At 41.4% G+C, this 23206-nt stretch overlaps 1 protein-coding gene across 3 annotated transcripts in view; it reads right to left on the minus strand.

Moving 5' to 3' along the window:
* RNF216 (ring finger protein 216) overlaps nt 1–23206 on the minus strand; it is a 171012-nt gene that overhangs the window by 106206 nt on the left and 41600 nt on the right. For all 3 annotated transcript variants that reach the window (XM_021086051.1, XM_021086050.1, XM_021086049.1), the window contains exons 6-8: nt 14826–14928; nt 12728–12892; nt 5143–5257 (exon numbers count right to left, since the gene is read on the minus strand). In XM_021086051.1, the coding sequence (XP_020941710.1) occupies nt 5143–5257; nt 12728–12892; nt 14826–14928 (383 nt within the window). The remainder of the gene's footprint in view (nt 1–5142; nt 5258–12727; nt 12893–14825; nt 14929–23206) is intronic.

The raw sequence follows: 23206 nt of genomic DNA on the forward strand, positions 1-23206 counted from the left end.
CGAGGACGGTGGCTCGGCAGTGTTGTTATGACCACGGCTGCTGCACCTGTATCTGTGATTCAGCTGAGCATACGTGAAGGAGAAGAGCTGCTGGATCAGCTCTAGCAAACAGGGCCAGTTTTCCAGGTGTCTGTTCTGCAAAACTGTCTCTTCCATGCAGATTTTCTATTTACTCACAAAGGCCTTTTTTTGGTAATCTCTGTTATCAACATTTACTATACTTTGATACATATTTTTTTCTTGTTCATTCTCATTAGTTTAAAAAAAATTAAAACACTTTATTTTTTGATTCTTTAGAAAACCAGTTTTTGGTTCTCTATTCTGTTCCATCCACCTACGTGTCAGTATTTCTGCCAAGACCACTATAGCTATGTAATAAATCTTGAAATCTGGAAGACTGCTATCTCCCATTTTACTCTTCTTTTAAAATTGTTTTAGCTATTCCAGTACCCTGCCTTTCCACATAAAATTTGGGATATGGTGTTCCCTTTGTGGCTTAGCAGGTTAAGGATCAGACAATGTCTCTGTGAGGATGCAGGTTTGATCCCCAGCACTGGTCAGTAGGTTAAGGATCTGGCATTGCCACAAGCTGTGGTGCAGGCTGAGAAGTGGTTTGGATCCAGGGCTGCTCTGGCTGAGGTGTGGGCCTGCTCCAATGCTGCTGATGGCCTCCAAGCTGTGGCATGGACGTGATGAACATGATGCGGTTCGATCCCTGCCTGCTCAGTGGAACGATCCGTTGCCGTGAGGTTGAGAGCCCGATCCCGCTGTGGCCTGGTGTAGGCGGTGGCTACAGCTCCGATTCAACCCTAGCTGGAACCTCATATGCCGCGGAGCGGCCCAAGAAATAGCAACAATAACAACAACAACAAAAAAGACAAAATAAATAAATAAATAAATAAATAAAGTTCTAAAAAAAATTAGGATAATTTTATGATACTTTGCTTATGTCTACAAAAAATCTTGCTGGGATTGACAGGAATTATATTAAGCACTGTACCAATCTGGGGAGAATTTATATCTTCAATATGTTGAGTCTTCCAACCCATGAACACAGGACATATCTCCATTTACTTTCATCTTCCTTGATTTCTTTTTTTAGTGTTTTGTAGTTTTCATTACCTATATAAGTCCTGTACATGATTCGTTAGATTCATGCCTTGACTTTTTTTTTCCAAGCGACTGTACCTGGCAATGTAGTTTAGATTTTGATTTCCACACGCTCATTGCTCCTATACAGACATACAACTGGTTTCTGTAGGTTGATCTTGTATCCTTCAACTTCACTGAACTCATTTATTAGTTCTAGGAGTTTTGGGGTAGATTTCATGGAGTTTTCTATGTAGAAAATCATGCCATCTGCTTTTTCAGAGACAGTTTTATTTTTTCTTTTCTGATCTGTACCTTTTATTTTTCTTTCTTTACTGTGTTGGCCAGGATCTCCCATACTATGCTCAACAGCAGTGAATAGAGAACATCCTTCCCTGCCCCTGATCTCAGAGGGAAAGGATTTACCATTAAGTATGATATTAACTAGGGGTTTTCTTGGAGATGTCGTCAAGTTGAGGAAGCACCTCTCCATTCCTAATTTCCTGAGTTTTAATCATGAATAGATGTTAATATTCTTAAATGCCTTTTCTGATTTGACTGATAGTCATATGATTTTTCTTGTTTAGTCTGTTAATGTGGTGGACTATATACTAATGAGTTTTCAAATATCTAACCGATCTTACATTCCTAATTGGTCATCATGCACATTAAAGATTATATACTTTATATGTTAATATACATATTCATATAAATTCATATCCCTGCATGTATATAAATGTATTCTGCATATTAAAATGTAAAGTATATGTGTATATAAGTATTTTATACATTTACATAAAATATCCTTATGTTTTATATATACATATATACACACACATGTACTTTTTTTGTGGCCACACCCATGACATGTGGAAATATCCAGGCCAGGGATCAAACCTGAGTCACAGCAGTAACAATGCCAAATCCTTAATGGCTAGGCTACCAGGGAACGCCAATGTTATAAATTTAATTGTTTTTTTTTTTTTTGCTATTTCTTTGGGCCGCTCCCGCAGCATATGGAGGTTCCCAGGCTAGGGGTCCAATCGGAGCTGTAGCCACCGGCCTACGCCAGAGCCACAGCAACTCGGGATCCGAGCCGCATCTGCAACCTACACCACAGCTCACGGCAACGCCGGATCGTTAACCCACTGAGCAAGGGCAGGGACCGAACCCGCAACCTCATGGTTCCTAGTCGGATTCGTTAACCACTGCGCCACGACGGGAACTCCTATTTCCTAATTTTTGTTACAGATTTTTGCATCCATATTTATGATGATATCAATCTAGTCTTTTTTTTGGGAGGGGTGTATTGACTGCTTGGTTTTGTTACCAGATTAATGCAGCTTCATAAATGAATTGGGTCTCTTATTCTTCTATTTTCTGGAAGATACTGTGTAGAACTGGTACCCATTCTTCTAAAAATGGAAGAATCTTCCAGTGAAACCTACTAGGGCTAGAGATTTCTTTTGTGGAAGATTTAAAATTATGAACTCAATTTCCTTAATAGCTATAGGGCTATCCAAATGATCCATTTTATATAGGCAGACTTATTGGTAGTTTGGTTTTTTTTGAGGTATTGGCCATTTCCTCTAAATTGTCAAATTTACGTGTATAAAGTTCACAGTATTTCTCTTTGGATATCTATCTGCAGGGTCTCTAGTGATATCCCCTACAAAGAATAAGTCTTGATATTAGTAACCTGTGTCTTCTTTTCTCTTTGTCAGCCTTGCTGTCTTTTTACTGGTGTTCAGTCTACATCCAAATTCTAACCAGACTCTTCATTAGAGACTGTGTGGTGGTCAGCTTATAAAACCGTAAAAAAAAGACAGTGGAGACTGATCTCTCCTTTTCAGTCGAGTGATGTACAGCCCAAGAAGGAGTGTGTGGATGGAAGACGGCTGAAAAGGTGAAGAATGGGATTCCTGGGACAAATGAAGGATTCTTATCAATACGTGTTTATAAAATGCTTTCGAGAAAGACTACGTGTATCTATAAGTCATAAATATTAAAATACTAATGCAAATCAAGTGTATTTCCTATTTCTAATTGGTAGTGTCCTTAAAGATGATCTAAAAACAACTCAAGAATCAGAATCTAAAATTACAGGGGTATACCTGAAAGAATGGGCTGAAACCAGTAAGATGACGTTAACAGGGATAAGTGTCAGAGGCATCAAAACTGAGAGGAGTTCCCGTCGTGGCGCAGTGGTTAACGAGTCCGACTAGGAACCATGAGGTTTCGGGTTCAATCCTTACCCTTGCTCAGTGGGTTAAGGATCCTGCATTGCCGTGAGCTGTGGTGTACGTTGCAGAAGTGGCTCGGATCCCGTGTTGCTGTGGCTCTGGCGTAGGCCGGTGGCTACAGCTCCGATTCAACCCCTAGCCTGGGAGCCTCCATATGCCGCGGGAGCGGCCCAAGAAATGGCAACAACAACAACAACAACAACAAAAGACAAAAAAAAAAACAACTGAGAGGTGTGTGACTTAAAAGGCAAGGTAGGTAAAAAGACAAAGGTTTAATGTGAGCCAACACCAGGACACATTTTGATTTTAAAAGTTAAGGTGTTCTCAGGCTGCACAGGTTGAAGTTCTACAACCGAAATCCCACAGCAGATCTCTCTGGAGACTCAACTTTGTACACCCAGATGGTCAAAGAGATGCGCTAGAGGAAGACAAAGGGAAGAGCACTCAGGAAGATGTAGAGGCAACAGACTGCAAGTCCTTTCAGAGGCAAGAACTATAACCATGACAGGAAATTTTAGGAGGTACATTTTTGGCTTGATATAAACGAAGAACTTTCTGAAAAACATAGCTGATCAACAAGGGAGTAGATCACCTTGTGAAGTGGTACTTTATTTACCACTGCAAGTCAGAAATGAACACTGACTGTGTGCTAGGGACGCCTAAACTGTGGAGAAATTCAGATGAATGAAAAACCACCTACACCTTGCTCCCGCTTTCATTCTGCCAGAGACCTGCGAGAATGCCACGTCAGGAGAAAACTGCTTCTTCAGAGAGTAGCTTGGGGACATTACATGTCAGAACCTAGGGGATTTTCTTTTAGATCCTGAAAGAGTTCAGAAGCTCAAATACCTCCCAACTCTACACAGCTATCTCATGGATTTTCCATTTAGTCACCCTTGAAGTCAAGTTATGTATTTAATTAACAGATGTGACAGAAAGACAAATAGGAGAAAACAAAAGGGAAATAATCTTATTTATGATATAATCCACAGGAAATGGTGAAGTGGACCCTTGGACACAAACAAGTTAGACAAAATTTGTTGCAAAATTCAGCAAGTTTACCTTTTGGGGGGTGGGGGTGGAGTTAGTCTTGAAGTAACCTCTTTGAAAGAGATCTCAGCAGTTACTACATCAATATGAATAAAAGAATTTTAAAGAAACTGTTTAAGTGGCAATTTAAAAGCTGTTTGTTTCTGTGCAGAAGCCACTCTATCAGGTGCATAAATGCCTTTGCAGTAAACAATCAACCACAGGTTTAGTTTTTACTATGTAGTGATAAGCATAATTCTCAAACCTCCAGGACCCATTTCCCCCCCAAGCTTAACAATGTCCCCAAACACTTTTGCACACATGAATCTCTAACACTATACACAATTCTCCTGTTACAACGTATCCTAAGCAGAAAGAAGACAATTTCAGCCACATTCTCTCTCTCTCTCTTTTTTTTTTTTTTGCTTTTTAAGGCCTCACGTGCAGCATATGGGGGTTCCCAGGCTAGGAGTCAAACTGGAGCTGCAGCTGCCGGCCTACACCACAGGCACAGCAATGCCAGATCCCTAACCTGCTGAGTGAGGCCAGGGATCGAAGCTGCATCCTCATGGATACTTGCCACGTTTGTTACTGCTGAGCCACAGCGGGAACTCCTCAGCCACTTTTAAAACACTGATGTGCTGTCAAAGTGGCCATATCAGTGACACTCCTCAGACTTCTGTGTCAGGCATTTCTAAGCAGGCGTGTCATGACACACAAGAGGGGATGGCTCTCACAGCAGCTTCACACACTGTCAGCAACACTCACAGCTGGCCATTACCTTGTTCAAATTTGAAGTCTATGTAAGAATACTGATTCATTTCTTTTCTCTTTTTTCTTTTTCCACTGGTTTCTGGCGATAGTTCCTGCCATTTTTTAATGGCATCAGAAAAGGCCTAAAAATTGAGAAAGAGAAAGGTTACCAGTGTAAACGGCACACAAGAGTATGTGAAACACAGGCGAAGCCCCAATCTCGCTATGACTCAGTTTCAGCTATCTTCCCTACATAGCTGACCAGAACAGGCAGCAGCAAAACAAACAAGCAGCATTTCCTGATTTTCATTTTTCTCTTTGGTCACCTGCTATAACGACAGAACCAGAATGCTTACTAACAAATTAAAGGGGTACAGGAGAAAACCAGCAGCTACCAAAGCTGTCCATGAGTAAGCACAGGGCAAATCACCTAACAAATGGCTACAGGTTCTATGACACAGGCAGCACCTTCTGCGGTGTTTCTAGCCACCACTCCCTCCTCCGCTTCCCCCGCATCCTCATGACTTCTCCCCACACCCCCATTCTGTGCTGCACGCTGGAGCACAGAAATCCTTACACCACTGATAATCCCTTTTCTTCAATGCCTTTAGCTCCTCCCCTTTTGGATCCTCCCAAGAGGCATTTAAAGTTGCTCACGGCTTTGCTACCTTATCTGTTTGGCTTTTTAGGGCCACACCCGCAGTATATGGAAGCTCCCAGGCTAGGGGATGAATTGGAGCTGCAGCTGCCAGCCTACACCACAGCAACAGCAATGCCAGATCCTTAACCCCCTGAACAAGGCCAGGGATTGAACTCACATTCTCATGAATACCAGTCAGGTTCGTTACTGAGGAGCCACAGTGGAAACTCCAGTAGCCCACTGGGTTTTCAACCACACCACGCTGTCATAAAACATACAGAGGCTCCTGACTGGAAGAAGTAGCGGCATTACCTTGGTCCCATTTAAATAGTGCTTCTAGTTAGCAGGAAGAATCCACACACAGACATACACATACACACACAGACACAAACTTGTCAGGTAAAAAACTTTATCTTTTTTTTTTTTTGACTGTCTCTGCAGAATATGGAAGTTCCTAGGCCAGGTATTGAATGAGCCGCAGCTGTGACCTACACCACAGCTGCAGCAATGCCAGAAACTTAACCCACTATACCACAGTGGGAACCTGAACTTGAGGAAGCTGTTATCTTAAAAGAAAATGTTGCCTAAAAATTAAAGGAGTTCCCGAAATCTTACCTTAATAGTTATATTGACAATCACCACTTATCTTAATATTGACTAAAGGTCTAGTTAAGTAGACAAATAAAATTATAAAATCAGAATTCTTTCCTCTCAAGACCTGCTAGTTATAATTCATACCTACCACTCCAAAGGCAGTAATTTTTCCTTACCTCTTAGCCTCTGCACATACTGCTCCTCTAGCGAAAGCATCTTTAAAGCTCCTGTTCAAATGATACCTTCATTTCTTTCCTAGTGCTCTTTCCAGTGAATAATGTACTTTTATTCACTCCCTTTTATAACCCTCAAACTGTTTTAGCCTTTTTTTTTTTTTTTTTTCAAGTCTAATCTCCCCAAACAGACTGAAAGCTCTTTGGAAACTAATTCATATTCTATAGTCGTCAATGTCCTCAGGGTCTAGCCAGCAACTACAGTGAAGTTAGTACCCCTAACACCTACCAGAAAGAACACAGAGCAGATAATGGAGAACAATTTTTCCTTCCATTGTTTCTGGCACTTCTTCCTCCAGCCTGCCCACATTCATGAATCAAATAAATACCCACTCGAGGTATTAATTTTGAGAATCATGAATATAGCCTGGTAAGATTTCTAGGCCATCTGTGACAATAGCCAAAGGAATTTAAGGAATGACCTAAAAACATGACAATGGGGACTGGATGATATAAAAGCTAAGGAGTGGACAGGACTCCTCTATGGAGCCTGGTGGAAAGGCCAGGTCCAGAGATAGGGGTGTGTCACATATATGGAGAGAGAGGGGACCATTCAATTATGCAGAAGGAGAAATCTAGGAGGCTTAGGTAGTAGAGATCCTCAGAATGACCACATCAGAAAACAGAAGTTAAGGGACAGGTTAAAAAAGACAGCCCTGTCCACTAGTATTAAGCTGCATGAGAGCATGGACCCTATTCTGTTCGGTGTGACATTCCTAATGTGTGACCTGTGGCATGCATTCAACAAACTGTTTGAAAGAAAGAGGCAGTCATACCTGTGGCATAATTACTGAGAAAAATTAAGAGGGGAAAGAATTTTCAATCCAGTGGAACTAGAAGTCAACTATGAGCGTATAAAGCAAGACACAGAAAGTTGTCAGAATCTAAAACACAGAAGATTCATCTTTATCAAAAGGCAAAGGGAATTTCCAAGATGACAGCTCTGCAGCAGGCATGGCTAACAGAACAGACTGGAAACCATCAACAGATGAAATGGATAGAGAAGGTGTGACATATATAAACAACAGAATCCTACTCAGCCACAAAAATAATGAAATTTTGCCATTTTCAACAACACAGATGTACTTGGAGGGTATTATGCTAAGTGAAATAACGCAGAAAGACAAATACTGTGTGACATAGTTTATATATGGAATAAAAAAACAAATTAATAAATAAAACAAAAAAGAAACAGACACATATACAGAGAACAAACTAGTGGTTGGGGGGGAGAGAGAAGGGGGAAGGGCAAGTTAGGGGTAGAGGATTAAGAGGTACAATATAAGCTACAAGGACACACTGCACAACACAGGGAATATAGCCGATATTTATAATAACTATAAATGGAACATAACCTTAAAAAATTGTTAATCACTATACTGTACATTTGGAACATATACTACTGCACATCAACTATTCTACGACTCAAAAAAGAACAGACCTGGAGTTCCCGTTGTGGTGCAGTGGAAATGAATCCAACTAGGAAACATGAGGTTGCAGGTTTGATCCCTGGTCTCGCTCAGTGGGTTCAGCTGTGATGTAGGTCACAGACGCAGCTTGGATCTGGTGCTGCTGTGGCTGTGGTGTAGACAGGCAGCTGCAGCTCCAATTAGACCCCTAGCCTGGGAACCTCCATATGCCGTGGGTGTGGCCCTAAAAGGACTAAAGATGGAAAAAAAAAAAAAAAAGGACTGAAAGAGGAAGGAGGGCTCTAGGTTAAAAAAAATGAACTGAGAATCCACATGTTAGACAGTAAGTAAAACTGTAATGAGAACAACTTTAAAACTGTTGGGCATGGAAAGACTTAGCTACAGAGTCAAAAAACAAAACAAACAAACAAAAGGAAATAAAAAAACCAAGGCAACTGACTTTAATTCTACGGAAAAACAGAAAATTCAGGAAAGGAAACACTATCACAATACACTATCTACCCTAACAATGAACATTCCCATAGTCATAACAGATTTAACAAAAAACTGTGTATCTAAAAGATGAGTGTGTAAGATCCAGAACCTCCAGCCACCATAAGAACAAATAAAAATAATCCCTATAAAAAAAAATAATCCCTGTAACAAATGAATCCAGCATAAAATATGCTAATAAATGTGGAGGTAAACACCAGGAAAAAAAAAAAAAAAAAAAAAAGCAACCAGAGAGGAGTTCCTGTTGTGGCTTAGTGGATCAAGGACCCAACGCTGTCTCTGTGAGGATGCAGTCTCGATTCCTGGCCTCGCTCAGTGGGTTAAGGATCTGGCAGTGCCTTAAGCTGTGGCGGAGGTCACAGAGGCAGCTCGCATCTGGTGTTGCCATGGCTGTGATGTAGCCCCCAGCTGCAGCTACAATTTGACCCCTGGCCCAGGCACTGCCACATGCCACAGATGCAGCTATAAAAAGAAAAAAAAAAGGTAAAAAGAGTTGAGAGGATAGGAAGAGGCTGAAGAGGGGGCTTTAGGCTGCCATTTACAAAATTATAAATAAGCATTTTAGCATTATTTGATTTTTTTTAAACTATGAAAATTAGTTTGATAAAAACAAACATTCTTTTTTTTTTCTTTTTTTTCTGGCCGCACCCATGGCATATTGAAGTCTCCAGGCCAAGGATTAAATCTGTGCCACAGCAGTGACCCAAGCCACTTCAGTGACAATGCTGGATCCTTAACCCGCTGCTCAGAAGAGAACTCTCAAACATTCATTTTAAGTAATAGTTTCTGTTTTAAGTTTTAAGGGTGACATCTTCCCTCCAGTTTTCTAGAAGTTATTCATTAAAAATACAAAGTGCTGGAGTTCCCGTCGTGGCGCAGTGGTTAACGAATCCGACTAAGAACCATGAGGTTGTGGGTTCGGTCCCTGCCCTTGCTCAGTGGGTTAACGATCCGGCATTGCCGCGAGCTGTGGTGTAGGTTGCAGACGAGGCTCGGATCCCGCGTTGCTGTGGCTCTGGTGTAGGCCGGTGGCTACAGCTCCGATTGGACCCCTAGCCTGGGAACCTCCATATGCCGCGGAAGCGGGCCCAAGAGATAGCGATAGCAACAACAACAACAACAACAACAAAATACAAAGTGCTGATAGCCCTCTTGTCCCAGGAGAGCTTTACAACCAGAAGAAACATTAGGGGCAGCTGCACTGGGTCTCCAAGAAGCCTACCCAGAGGATAAACCCATAAAAAGAGCTGAGCTAAAAGAGCCACAAAGGCACACGCCTGGGGGTTGAGGCCTCCTGCCCTTCACAGCACAGGCTGGGAACAAACCAGAGCTCTAGCATGAACTTGGAGCTGCAAACGTATGGAGGCCAAATCATGCGAGGCTCCTGTGCTCTTGTATTACACTAAGAACTGACTCTGAAGATAGCAGTGAGTAACTTTTGAGTAGAAAGGTTTGAAAATTACTTTGTAGCATACAGAGAAGTGTGAAGGGAGGGATGGGAACTTTCTACTGGAAGCCGAAATACATGAGGCGCTGTGTTATAGGCTTGCTATATAACATTTTATCTAATTCTCACATTAGCCATCTGAAACATCCACTATTTACTAATAGAAAACTGAAGCTAGAGGAGTTTCCTGGTGGCTTAGTGGTTAGGGATCTGGCACTGTCACTGCTGTGGCTCAGGTGTGATCCCTGGACCAGGAACTTCCACATGCCGTGGGCTCAGCCAAAAAAAAAAAAAACAAAAAACAAACAAACAAACAAAAAACAAACCCAAAAAACTGAAGCTCTGCAAGTTTAGTCACAGACCTGCTCAAAGGCACAGACCAACAAGCGGCAGAACTAGAATTAAACCCAAGACAGGGGGAAAAAAAAAAAAAAAAGTCAAACCTAAGTCTGATCAAGATTCTAGATGTAACCATGAATTTAGAGGAAATTCAGGGGACAGAGGAATCATTTAATTTCACTGCAGGGATGCAGTGAGCAAAATCTAGACTTGTAAAAACCTCTGAGATAAACAAGTGATTTTTTTCAACAAATAAGCAGTAAGGAAAAATAAAGGAGGAGGAAAGAGAAAGCGCCTATAGACTAAAAGAGATTTAAGTAACATTTCAAGCAACTGCAATAAATACATTTTGCTTGGAACTCGCTATGACCAAACAAGTTGTTTAAGACTTTTGACATGTTCAGAGAAATCTGACCACTGCCTGGACAGCCAATGATGTTAATTTTACAATCTGACTGTGGTATTTGAAGTGGTTTTTTTTTTTTTTTTAATTATTGTCCTTGTCTCTATTTTTTAAAGATAAACCTTGAAATACTTATGGATGAAAAAAATGAAATGATGCTTGGAATTTCCTTCCAAGCAGGCTGGGCGGGAGCAAGTGGGTAGGGTGGAAGTGGAGCGGGACTGGCAGGGGCTGCTGAGAGCCGCAGCTGAGTGGCAGCACGCAGGGTGTGCTGCAAGGTCATCTCTACTTCTCTGTGCGCTTGATGGTCACAGTAACAAGTGACAGGAAGAGACGTCCAGGGAAAATTGACTCTGTCAGCACACCTTCCCTCAGCTGTCATGTTCGGGGAGCGGCACGGGGAAGACGTGCTACTGCTATAACCAGGAAGCATCTCCGGGTGCGTTTTCTATGGCCCTGACCACGTGAGCGTCACTTCCTACAAGGCCGAACTCTCATGTACCACATGGAGACAGCAGGGAAAGGCTCCAAGTTCTAACTGAGCACATCAGATTTTAGCTTCTGCCAAACATTATTTCTCCTTAACACCTTATGCTCATTCAAATTTCACAACCCTTTTTTCCAAAAGTCCTGTAAATTTAAAAATTACCCACCAAAACCAGCAGACACCATAAAAAACATGAAAGGCCAGAAAAACACGGTCAGAGATAAGGAAGGCATGAACAAGAACTAAGGCACAAAACCCTACAACCTCCCATCCAAATAACTAGCAGGCTCTGGGACGATTAGGCATTCAGTGGGGAGAAGCATCTGAAAGCAAAGTTCCTTTTACTGATGCCTGGGTGGTAGCAAGGACATGTCTAATGAGGACCAACCATACCCAGACCGCAGGCGCTATTTCCTGCTGCGTGCTGCCCTCTCACTTTTCATGCGGCTCCCTGGGAGCTCAGAGAAGCTGTGCGGCACCACAGGATCAGTAAAGATGCCACGCAGGGCATAAAGAGGACAGAGCCTTTTCTTTCTCAGGTCACTACTGGGGGGTGGGGGGAGTGCGGGGACAGGGAAGAGTCATTCTTTTTCAACGACAGGGCAGGCATTCCCTATTTAGTATGGGGAATGAGATTCGGAAACAGGATGCACTGTGTGTTTCCTTCAGAGTAATTTTACCAAAAATGAGCCTACATTTAGGAGTCTGTGGACGACTGCCTGGATCTTGGTGATCCACAGGTGGAAGGGGTATAAACACGGCAGATTCACCTGAGGTTCACTGTCTTTCAAGTTAAGACCCAGTGGCTGTCTTAACCATTAAAGTAACTCCACATTTGCTTGCCTTCTGGAAAGAAAAGCACACTGTTTGCTGAGAATCACTAGAACTTGCGCAGGAGAGAGAAGAGGCTTCTCTGTTCTGACAGACCGCCATGAAATGGGCACCACACAGAGGACGTCACTAAATGGAGCATGGGTGTTACCCACCAGGGACCAGCACCCGTCTGAAATCTTGGAACAAAGGCACTCAACAGAATCTTACCTAGGGCCTCAAAGGGGAAAAAAAAAAAAAAAAAAAAAAAATCCTTGAGAGCTTTCAGTAGCTGCTCATTCTCTTCTGCGACAAACCACCACTCCTTGGGCAGTGATGGGTTCCTGGGCCCTTTACAGACCCTACTTCATGCAACTAGCAACTGAGCTATCAGGGGAAGGATGGTGTGACCAGCCCCAAGTCAGAAAGCAAATCAAGGAGGAGCAGCGCTGGAACATGTTTGTTATACTCTAGTAATCCTTCATTCCGCAGTAAAATTCATCATCCTCCGTGTCTTTACGGTCAAAACAGAACTGCCCTGCTTCTAGTCTGTATTTCTTTTCATTCGGTTCTTCCTGATCAGCAAATACCTTTGTCTATGTATCTTCACCCTGCCAAACTCCTTTGCTCTCTGCCATCATAAACCATCCCAATTTCCACAAGCTGAACTCTTCATTCTGTTACCACCGGAAGAAGCAATCAAGAGGTATGAGCCCACTAGGGAGACAGGTAGAGCACCTTTCGGGTGATTGCATAGTGTCCTTTGAGCTCATGCAGGGCCCACTTGATGTCCTGACTGCTCAGCATTTTGAAGTCGGCCATCAGGAGGTCAGCAGCTTGGATGAAGCAGCGCTGGTCAAGAGGAGCCAATTTAGAGTAGTCAAAAAAGTCTATCTTAGGCAACTGAAACGAGAGACAGGTACACCATTAGAGGCAGATGGTGCATTTGCCGGGAGGAGGAAATCATTTGAAGAATTACCTCTTACAGAACAGATTAATCTGACTTGTACTCATAATTACGCTTAAGGAAGATACCAGCCCTGAAGAGAGATGAAGAAATGGTGGTTCAGAAAGATTATACAGCCTGTCTGGAGTCTGGAGACTAGTTTTACTAGTTGGAACTATGAAAAAGTAGAGCTGGGGATTTAAACCCAATCTTTTAGCCATTTTCTTTCCACAAAATGCTGAGAAAAAAGGACTTTTTTTTTTTCTAGCTGAAAAATATAGGCATACTTTGGAGATAATGCAGGTTTGATTCCAGATCACTGAAATAGACTTCCAAGTCAGACAAATCTTCTGGTTTCCCAGTTCATAGAAAAGTTATAGTTACATTTATACCATACTGTAGTCTATTAAGTGTGCAAAAGCATATGTCTAAAAAAAGTACATATCTCAATTAAGAAATACTTTACTGCTAAAAAATGCTAAATATCATCTGAGCTTTCAGCAAGTCAACCTTTTCTCAATAGCAACATCAAGTCACTGATCACAGGTCACCACAACAAATATAATAATGAAAAAGTCTGAAATATTGTGAAAATTACCAAAAAGTAATATAGAGACCAAGCTATGGGAAAAGTGGCAATGACCGACTTACTCAATGCAGGGCTGCCACAAACCTTCAATTTGCTAAAAAAAAAAAAAAATCGTAACATCTGCAAAGTGCAATAAAATGAAGAGTAGCAAAATGAGTAATGCCTGTACATAAAAGGAATAGCCAAAAAGAATTTGTGGGGAAGAAGAAGTATCAAACAATAGATTCCAGTGAAGCAGTTCTAAACTATACCTTCCTTCCACCACTTAGGACAATAAATGCTAGTTTGGATCACAAATGAAGACAATGGGAATTTCCGTCTTGGCGCAGTGGAAACGAGTCCAACTAGGAACCATGAGGTTGCAGGTTCGATCCCTGGCCTTGCTCAGTGGGTTAAGGATCCGGTGTTGCAGTGAGCTGTGGTGTAGGTCACAGACGAGGCTTAGATCTGGCGTTGCTGTGGCTGTAGCATAGGCCGGCAGCTACAGCTCCGATTAGACTCCTAGCCTGGGAACACCCGCATGCCGTGGGCGTGGCCCTAAAAAGGCAAAAGAAAAAACAAAAAAACAAAAAAACAAAACCCAAAACAAACAAAAGAACAAATGAAGACAGTGATTAAGGTTTTTAAAAACCCAACTGTTTATATACCTTGATATGGGATTTGGTTACATAGGTGGATGCACTGTATATAAGTCTTACACAAAAAAGAATAGCTATAGACAGATATTCAACTCTAGGCAATAATCTGCATGCTCAAGTATTTACGGCACAGCACAGTGATGTTTTTGCATTTACTTTGAAATGCATTATAATAAAATAAAATATAAATCCTGAGGGATGGATGTGTGACAAAATGGACACAGTAAAACGTTCATTTTTAATAGTACTGCTGGGGGTATATAGGTAATCAAAGGAGAATTCCTTTGCCTTTACTGTATGTTTGAAAATTTTCAAAATAAAATGTTAAAACCTAAAATGATCCAAAGAATCCCAGCCAATTCTTGTTTCATCTTAGGTACTTGCTTTGTAGGATTAGAGATGTGGAAGATTCGTTTAATTCCTTGTGGGGAAGGAAAGACAGGGGTGCAATGAAAGCAGCCAAATACAGAATTCAAAGTGGCTCAGAAATATATATAAATACACACATATACTTATTACTGGAATATAAATATATTCTGAAATGCTATTCTCCTGGACAGCTGTAAAAAAAAAGCATCCTGACAAAGCACTTGATTCCCATACAAACGACGAAAGGAGCAGAGCATTTCCAGGAAGACACTCCAAAACAAGAGCACAACTTGCCTTTGTCTCATCATGGCTGGCAAGCAGGCTGCTATTGGGGTTGATAATGATTCTATCTTCTCTCTTTGGATAATCTGGATTTTCCAGAAGAAAATTACAAAGTCTGCAAAAATAAATGATGTTACTTTGATACTGCTTCCAAATCCCACACCTGCCTACTGATTCAAATGTAATGTTTAAAAAATAAATTCTCTAGTCACACATTATAAATGACCTACCAAGGAATTAAAACATTTACGGATCAGGGGGAAAACCCAAATTAATAGATAAAAGAAAATGGAAGTTCCCATCGTGGTGCAGTGGTTAACGAATCCGACTAGGAACCATGAGGTTGAGGGTTCAGTCCCTGCCCTCGCTCAGTGGGTTAAGGATCCGGCATTGCTGTGAGCTGTGGTGTAGGTTGCAGATGCGGCTTGGATCCCACGTTGCTGTGGCTCTGGCGTAGGCTGGTGGCTACAGCTCTGATTTGACCCCTAGCCTGGGAACCTCCATATGCCCCAAGAAATAGCAAAAAAAAAAAAAAAAAAAAAAAAAAGACAAGAAAATTACACTGAATCCCTATTTTTACTTGCTAATTTAAAAAGTAATAAACATACTGATGAATACCAGATAAATGTACATTCTGAATTTTTTCTATTACTTGGGTATCAATGTTATGGATTCACTGAAATTCTTACTGGTTGAACTGTATGGAACTGGAGAATTTAGATGAAAAGCAGCTATTGTTTGTCAGGAAAACTTTAAGGGATGGGAAAAAGTTTGTATTTACATTCACAATTAAAAACAGTTTTCTAGGAGTTCCCGCGTAGCTCAGTGGTTAACGAATCTGACTAGGAACCATGAGGTTGTGGGTTTGATCCCTGGTCTTGCTCAGTGGGTTAAGGATTGACGTTGCTGTGAGCTGTGGTGAAGGTCGCAGATGTGGCTCGGATCCTGCATTGCTGTGGCTCTGGTGTAGGCCGGTGGCTACAGCTCCGATTGGACCCCTAGCCTGGGAACCTCCATATGCCGTGGGAGTAGCCCAAGAAAATGGCAAAAAGACAAAAAAAAAAAAAAAAAAAGTTTTCTAGGAAGTTTCCATCATGGCTCAGTGGTTAAAGAATCTGACTAGGAACCATGAGGTGGCAGGTCTGATCCTTGGCCTCGCTCAGTGGGTTAAGGATTCAGCATTGCCGTGAGCTGTGGTGTAGGCCACAGACGATCCCTAGTTTCTGTGGCCCCGGGGTAGGCCGGTGGCTACAGCTCAGATTAGATCCCTAGCCTGGGAACCTCCATACGCTGAGGGTGCAGCTCTAGGAAAAAAAAAGACACCCCCCCCCAAAAAAAAACCCCAGTTTTCTATATGGAGTTCCTGCTGTGGCGCAGTGGGATCAGTGGCATCTTGGAAGGACTGGGACACAGTTTCGAGCCTCGGCCTGGCACAGTGGGTTAAAGATCTGGCATTGCTGCTGCTGCAGCTGGGGTTGCAATTGTGCGTGAATGTGATCCTTGGCCATACGCCTCGGGGAAGCCAAGGGAAAAAAAAAGTTTTCTATGATCAGCTCATCTAGGACAAAGGAGGCAAGAACATACAATGGAGGGAAAAACGTCTCTTCAGTAAGAGGTGCTGGGAAAACTGGACAGCTACCTGTATAAGAATGAAATTAGAACACTCTTTAACAACTATACACAATAATAAACTCAAAATGGATTAAAGACCTAAATGTAAGACCAGACACCATAAAACTTTTAGAGGGAAACATAAGCAGAACACTCTCTGACATAAACTGTAGCAAGAGGAGATCCACCTCCTACAGTGATGAAAATAAAAACAAAAATAAATGGGACCTACTTCAACTCAGAAGTTTTTGCACAGCATAAGAAACCATAAACAAAACAAAAAGACAACCCAGAGAATGGGAGAAAATATTTGCAAATGAAGCGACTGACAAGGGATTAATCTCAAAAATATACAAACACCTCCTGCAGCTCAATATCAAAAAAGCAAACCACACAATCAAAAAATGGGCAGAACATCTAAACAGACAATGTTCCAAAGAAGACATACAGATGGCCAAAAAACACATGAAAAGATGTTCAACACCACTAATTATTTAGAGAAATGCAAATCAAAATTACTATGAGGTACCACCTTACACCACTCAGAATGGCCATCATCAAAAAGTCTATAAACAATAAATGCTGGAGAGGGTATGGAGAAAAAGGAACCCTCTTACACTGCTGGTGGAAATATAAATGGAAAACAATATGGAGATTCCCTTAAAAACTAAAAATAGAACTACCATAAGACCCAGCAATCCCACTTCTGGGCATCTACTGGGAGAAAAACCTATTTTGAAAAGATACATGCACCCCAAAGTTCACTGCAGCACTATTTACAACAGCCAAGACATGGAAGCAACCTAAATGCCCAGTGACAGAGAATGGATAGAGAAGATGTTTTATATATATATGAAACACACACACAATAGAGTATCACTGATACACACTGTATCTCACACACACACAATGGAATATCACTTAGCCCTAAAACAGAATGAAATAATGCCTTTGGCAACAACATGGATGGACCTAGAGATTACCATACCAAGTGAAGTCAGACAGTGAAAGACAAACATATGATATATGTGGAATCTAAAAAAAAAGGATATAAATGACCTCATTTGCAGAAGAGAAAGAGATTCACAGACTTTGGCAACAAACTTCTGGTTACCACAGATTGTGGGGGGAGGGATGGAATGGGGGTTGAGATCGGCAGATACACACTGAGGCCTATGGAACGACTGGTCAACGGGGACTTGCTGTATAGCACAGGGAACTCTACCCAATATTCTGTGACAATCTATGTGGGAAAAGAATCTGAAAAATAATGGATGTGTGTTTATGTACAACTGAATCACTTTGTTGTACAGCAGAAATTATCGCAAGCTTATAAATCAACTACACTTCAATCAAACTTTAAAAAATGAGAAAAAGTAAAATCAGCTTTCTAACAATTAATAAATAAATGGAACATCAAAGACCCTCTGCTAATTCACTGATACTTTTTTTAATCCTATGGGAATAAATCCCCAGGATGATGTGAGGGATACTCGGCTTACTGCAAGGCTGAAGGAATAGACCATGTTTGCTTAAGAACAGCCTGTCTTCATACCAAACTCAGTCTTCTCTTTTTTATCACTGCTATGAAATCCTTCCAAAATAAGGATATAGAGAAGAAGATAACATGTGCGCATGTATCACCACCCAGATTCACCAACCAGTTAACCAGCAAGGCTCTTCACCCTGGAACAACCAAAGCAAGCAACAAACTGTGCCCTTTGCACGATTTCACAGTGACAAGGACAAGGTATGCAGCACAGAAGCTTTTCAGTCACAGGGCCACTGGGGTTTCCCCTCTCGCTGATCTTCCTTCCTTTGCTCCTACAGATACTCAGCATGACTCCGGCGTCTTGAAGTGGAGTGTCCCACCACTCAACGCCCTTCTCCCCAAGTCTCTCCTGTCCAGAGTCAAGAGTGCAGCCTCAGAGTTCCCTGGCGGCTCAGCAAGTTAGGGATCTGGGATTGTCACTGCTTGGGTGCAAGTTCAATCCCTGACCTGGGAACTTCCACATGCCATGGGCGCAGCCAAAAAAAAACAAACAAAAAAAAAAACCAAAAAGGAGTGCAGCCTCCAATTAAAACAGGTACAGCAGGAAGAAAACAGAAAAAGTGCTCCATCTCCTCTTCTCACCTAGAGGCCAGTGCTCGGTGACTAAAAAATGGGGAGGCATGCTTCTTCTACAAGCCCCTTCAGGACCCTCGGCACTGGCCTGACTACAAAAGCCCCTCCTCCTGCTCCAGGCCCAGTCAGCACACCTGAGTACCTTTTCCTTCCTCATCACGTCCAGGAGTCCCAGAGGCCTCCTATGGCCAAGCTCTCCTCTTCTCAGCATCATGCCCTGTCTCTGGAACACAATGCCAGAGGCCCAGAGGCCACGTCAGAGTTGTAGCAGAGGGAGACACCCCCAGTCAAGAATTCCGAACACATTTCCCTTAAAGGGAAATGACTATTGTCCCTGATGGTGACTCTTTGTTCCAATACAAGTGACAAGCACTGCAGGTTATACAGATCCTTGAAGAGCAGTCTGAGAATGAGTCACCATTAAGCATCCAGTGTTAGTGGGGAAAGGCATCGAGTCCCAAACATCCCCTTTCACATGCACACATGGACGTGCTACAAACCAGATGTGTCACAGTTCCTCCCATTTCAATCTCGCCTGTTTGTAATGTTCTGATAAATGTGGCTACCACAGGTCAACACACTGCCAAAAATCAGGAATTTGGGGAAAGATAAAAAGATCAAAGAATCAAGAATCTTCTTTGACAGAACAGCCAGCCATGAGTGAAGACAGAGGGCTCCCAAGTGGGGTGCATGCAAGATAATCTGCTAGAGTGCTGGAACAAAGTTTTAAAACTTCTGTCTCTAGTTTTTAAAATATCATCCTTTAAAATGTTCTACTTTTACGAATTTTCTAAGGTAAATGATACAGTAGTAGAATACTCAGTAATAATTTCTGAAAAACACTCCCCACATTTTGAGTTCTTCCCTTACTAATTCATTTTATATTCTCAACAATATTAAAAACTTCATATACTGAAATGCTGCAAGATGTGGAAATCCACATGGCAGATAACAGAGGCTCTCACTTTGAACTGCCAAATTTTATTTCCATTTTAACCACTTCTCTACCCTCACCAGCACAACTTTCCTGGAGTTAAATGACATTCAGTGGCACAGATAATTAAGAACAAAGTTTCCCTTCTACAGAAATAAGCTGCAACCAAACACACAAATATTTACAGCCTGAGGCAAAGGCAGGAGGAGGCTTGTCAGAACTCGAATCTGCCCATCTCCTGATACTATTTCATGCCTGATCTGACCCGACAAGTTAAAGGATTTCAAGAAAGCACCTCTGCTAAGTAAGGTGGCTAATATTTCAAGCTTCTGTTATTCTTTAATAGTTGTTGCTGCGTCCATCCAATTTCAGCTGCAGCACATGTGCGTGACAAGTCTTAGTTAACCAGTCAAAGTGCAGGTTACCATCTCAGGATGTTCTCTGGTGAACAGGCCCCTCCTGCTAAAATGACCACTGCTTACACCTAAAGGTGACTTAAAGGCCGCACATAAAGGGACTGAGTCAGCCCCCCCAAAGCGCCGGCTTGTCCAACTCTGCTTTGGGCCTCCTTTTGGCTCTACACAAACAACATTCAACTTCACTGTGAGAATTAACGACTTCATCTCAAGAGCTCAGGGATGAAAGGAGAGCAGTGTCAGAAAAATCAGACTGCAGGTTTGAAAAGATTCAAAAAAAAAAAAAAAAAAAGAAAAGATTCAATACAGTTACTGAACATTCTCTTTCCTTGGAATTCACAAGATTTTTTATGTATTTAAGGATGAATATTTGCTTTCAAGTGAAGCAAAAGGCACAGAGCAAGTCCTGAGGAAAAAGGACATCTATGAGACTCAGGAGGCAGGAAAAACAGAACTGCCACAGCATCTGTCCATCTGATCACATTTTACTGGTACTACAAAGACAATTAATCTTGCAGATATTTAAAAAATAATATATTCACCTGTAGAACAAGACGGCTTATACTAAATTTCTAAAGGGTTATTTTAATGTTTATTATAAATTATTCAAAATACTACTTGGTATTTCCTGTTCAGATCAGTATTTTGTAACTAAATGTGCTAGGTCAATACTTTTCTCTATCATTTATATTTTCTAAAATGAACAAACAAGTACAACGCTTCATAATCAAGAAAACACTAACAAAGAAAGGAGTTCAATGAGACAAGAGAAGGAGAAAACGATTTACACAGGAGGGAAGTACAATGAATAAATATATGAAAACTGTTAACACAGCCAATTATCAAAGGAATACAACCTAAAATATTAATTACTTCATGCCTAGTTACCAACAACAAAAACAAGACCATTACTCAATACTGTTGAGGAATTATTAAAGTGATTCACACACATCTCTAAAAGCAACATAAACTGGTATAACTCCACTGAAAAGCTATTTGGGAGTATGTTTCAAGGACCATGAACTTGTATATAATCTCTGATCCCAAATATTAACTTTTAGGGTTTTGGCATGTATGGCATAATTTTTTAAAAAAGGAAACATGCTACATGGAATAATGCAGAAAAATATTTATCTGAACACCAGTGAAACCATGAACAAGCAAAATATTTAACTAAGAGGAAAATTCGAGAGAATAGCCTTTTGCTCGTTTTGTTTTTTTGGCCGTACCCATGGCATGTGGAAGTTCTGGGGCCAGGGATCAAACCCATATAGCAGAGACAACGCCCAATCCTTAAAGGAGGGCCACCAGGGAACTCCTCGATAGAAAAATTGTTACTAAAGGTTATAACAATTAACATCACGAAGAAAAAAATGGAAAATTTTTTTACTTAACATTTCATAAATAAGATACCCTATATTTACCCTCTGACAAAAACTGTCTTCATTTCAAGAACTTAAAAGGTACAGTAAAAAACAAAAGCTGTTTTTTTGGTTGAGTGGAAGTCTAGGAGATATTTTTCATTGTAAAAATGAAGTTGTTATTGGCTCAGCAGTTAAGGACCCAACGTTGTCTCTGTCAGGATGCAGGTTTTCTCCCTAGCCTTGCTCAGTGGGTTAAGGATGTGGTGTTGCTGTGGCTGAGGTGCAGGCCATAGCTGCAGCTCTGACTTAACCCCTGGGCCAGGAACTTCCATATGCTGCAGGTGTGGCTCTAAAAAGCAAAAACAAAACAAAACAAAAAACAGGGGAAAAAATCAATAATATATAAAAAAACAAGTAAGTGGGAGGCTACTGTAGATTAAGAAACTAAAAAGACTGGAGTTCTCATCATGGCTCAGCAGAAATGAATCTGACTAGCATCCATGGGGATGCAGGTTCGATCCTTGGCCTTGCTCAGTGGGTTAAGAATCTCAAGGTGCTGTGAGCTGTGAAGGCCACTGATTAGACCCCTAGCCTGGGAACCTCCATGTGCCATGAGTGTGGCCCTAAAAAGACAAAAAAGAAAGAAACTAAAAAGATAAATAATACATGATAAAACCTTGATTCCATCCTTGTTTAAAAACCTGGTAAGAGTCACTGCCTCTAGACAGAGGGGGATAGACAGGGCTGCTAATGGCACCAAGAGTGTCTCTGCATGCATTAGGAAAAAGTACCCTTCCAGGCTGCTGCCCTGGGAATGAGGGCCTTGCCCTCCTGGGCTCAGCAGCCAGTTCCCACCTGCACCCTTAGCTGAGTTCTACAGTCCAAAATATAATCTTTGAGGACAGAGGCACAGTATATACTCTTTTTGTTTAATCAAAATAATCTATGAATTAGCTGAATTTTGATTAATTAAGTTCAATAGCTACTGTTCTTTATAAACTTACAACTGTTCCACCTCTGCTGACTAGGAGGAGGTGAAAGGGTATAAAAGGAAAGAGACTCATTTTTTATTTTGTACTCTTTGGGACACTTCTACTCTTAAAAAAATATATACTTATCATCTTTATAATTAAAAACTAAAGAAACACTTCCATATATTTCTCCCAATAGGCAGAGTGGATGCAGAACGTTTTGTTACAAATATAGGGACAAAAATGTCTTTTAATGTCCTGACCAAAATGAACATAGTTTCAATGCTCAGAATTAACAAAACATCTTAATTCTATATAACTATGCATGATTCTATAAGATCCAGAAAACAGTCTGCGTACATTAAAATTAAAACTTAATAGGATGATTAAAAAAGAATAACTCGGGAGTTCTCGTCGTGGCTCAGCAGGTTAAGGATTCGGCGTTCCCATGAGCTGTGGTGTAGGCCACAGATGCAGCTCAGATCCGGCATTGCTGTGGCTGTGGTGCAGGTTAGTGGCTACAGCTCCAATACAATCCCTAGCCTGGGAACCTCCATATGCCATGGGGGCGGCCCTAAAAAGCCAAAAAAAAAAAAAAAGAGAGAATATGATAAGTGAAATAAGCCAGCCATGAAAGGACAATTATTGATCCACTTATATGAGGTCTCTAGAGGAGTCAAGATGACTGAGAGAGAAAATAAAACAGTGGTTGCCAGGGGCTCAGGAGAGGGAGTGGGGACAGTTTCAGTTAGGGAAGATGAAAAAGTTCCAAGATGGATGGAGATGTGACAACGTACATATACATAATGCCACTGAACCATAAACTTAAAAATGGTTAAAATGTTAAAATTTTACATTATGGGAGTTCCCGTCGTGGCGCAGTGGTTAACGAATCCGACTAGGAACCATGAGGTCGCGGGTTCGATCCCTGCCCTTGCTCAGTGGGTTAACGATCCGGCGTTGCCGTGAGCT

The sequence above is a fragment of the Sus scrofa genome, chromosome 3, assembly GCF_000003025.6.
Source record: "Sus scrofa isolate TJ Tabasco breed Duroc chromosome 3, Sscrofa11.1, whole genome shotgun sequence".
In the NCBI taxonomy this organism is placed as follows: Eukaryota; Metazoa; Chordata; class Mammalia; order Artiodactyla; family Suidae; genus Sus; species Sus scrofa.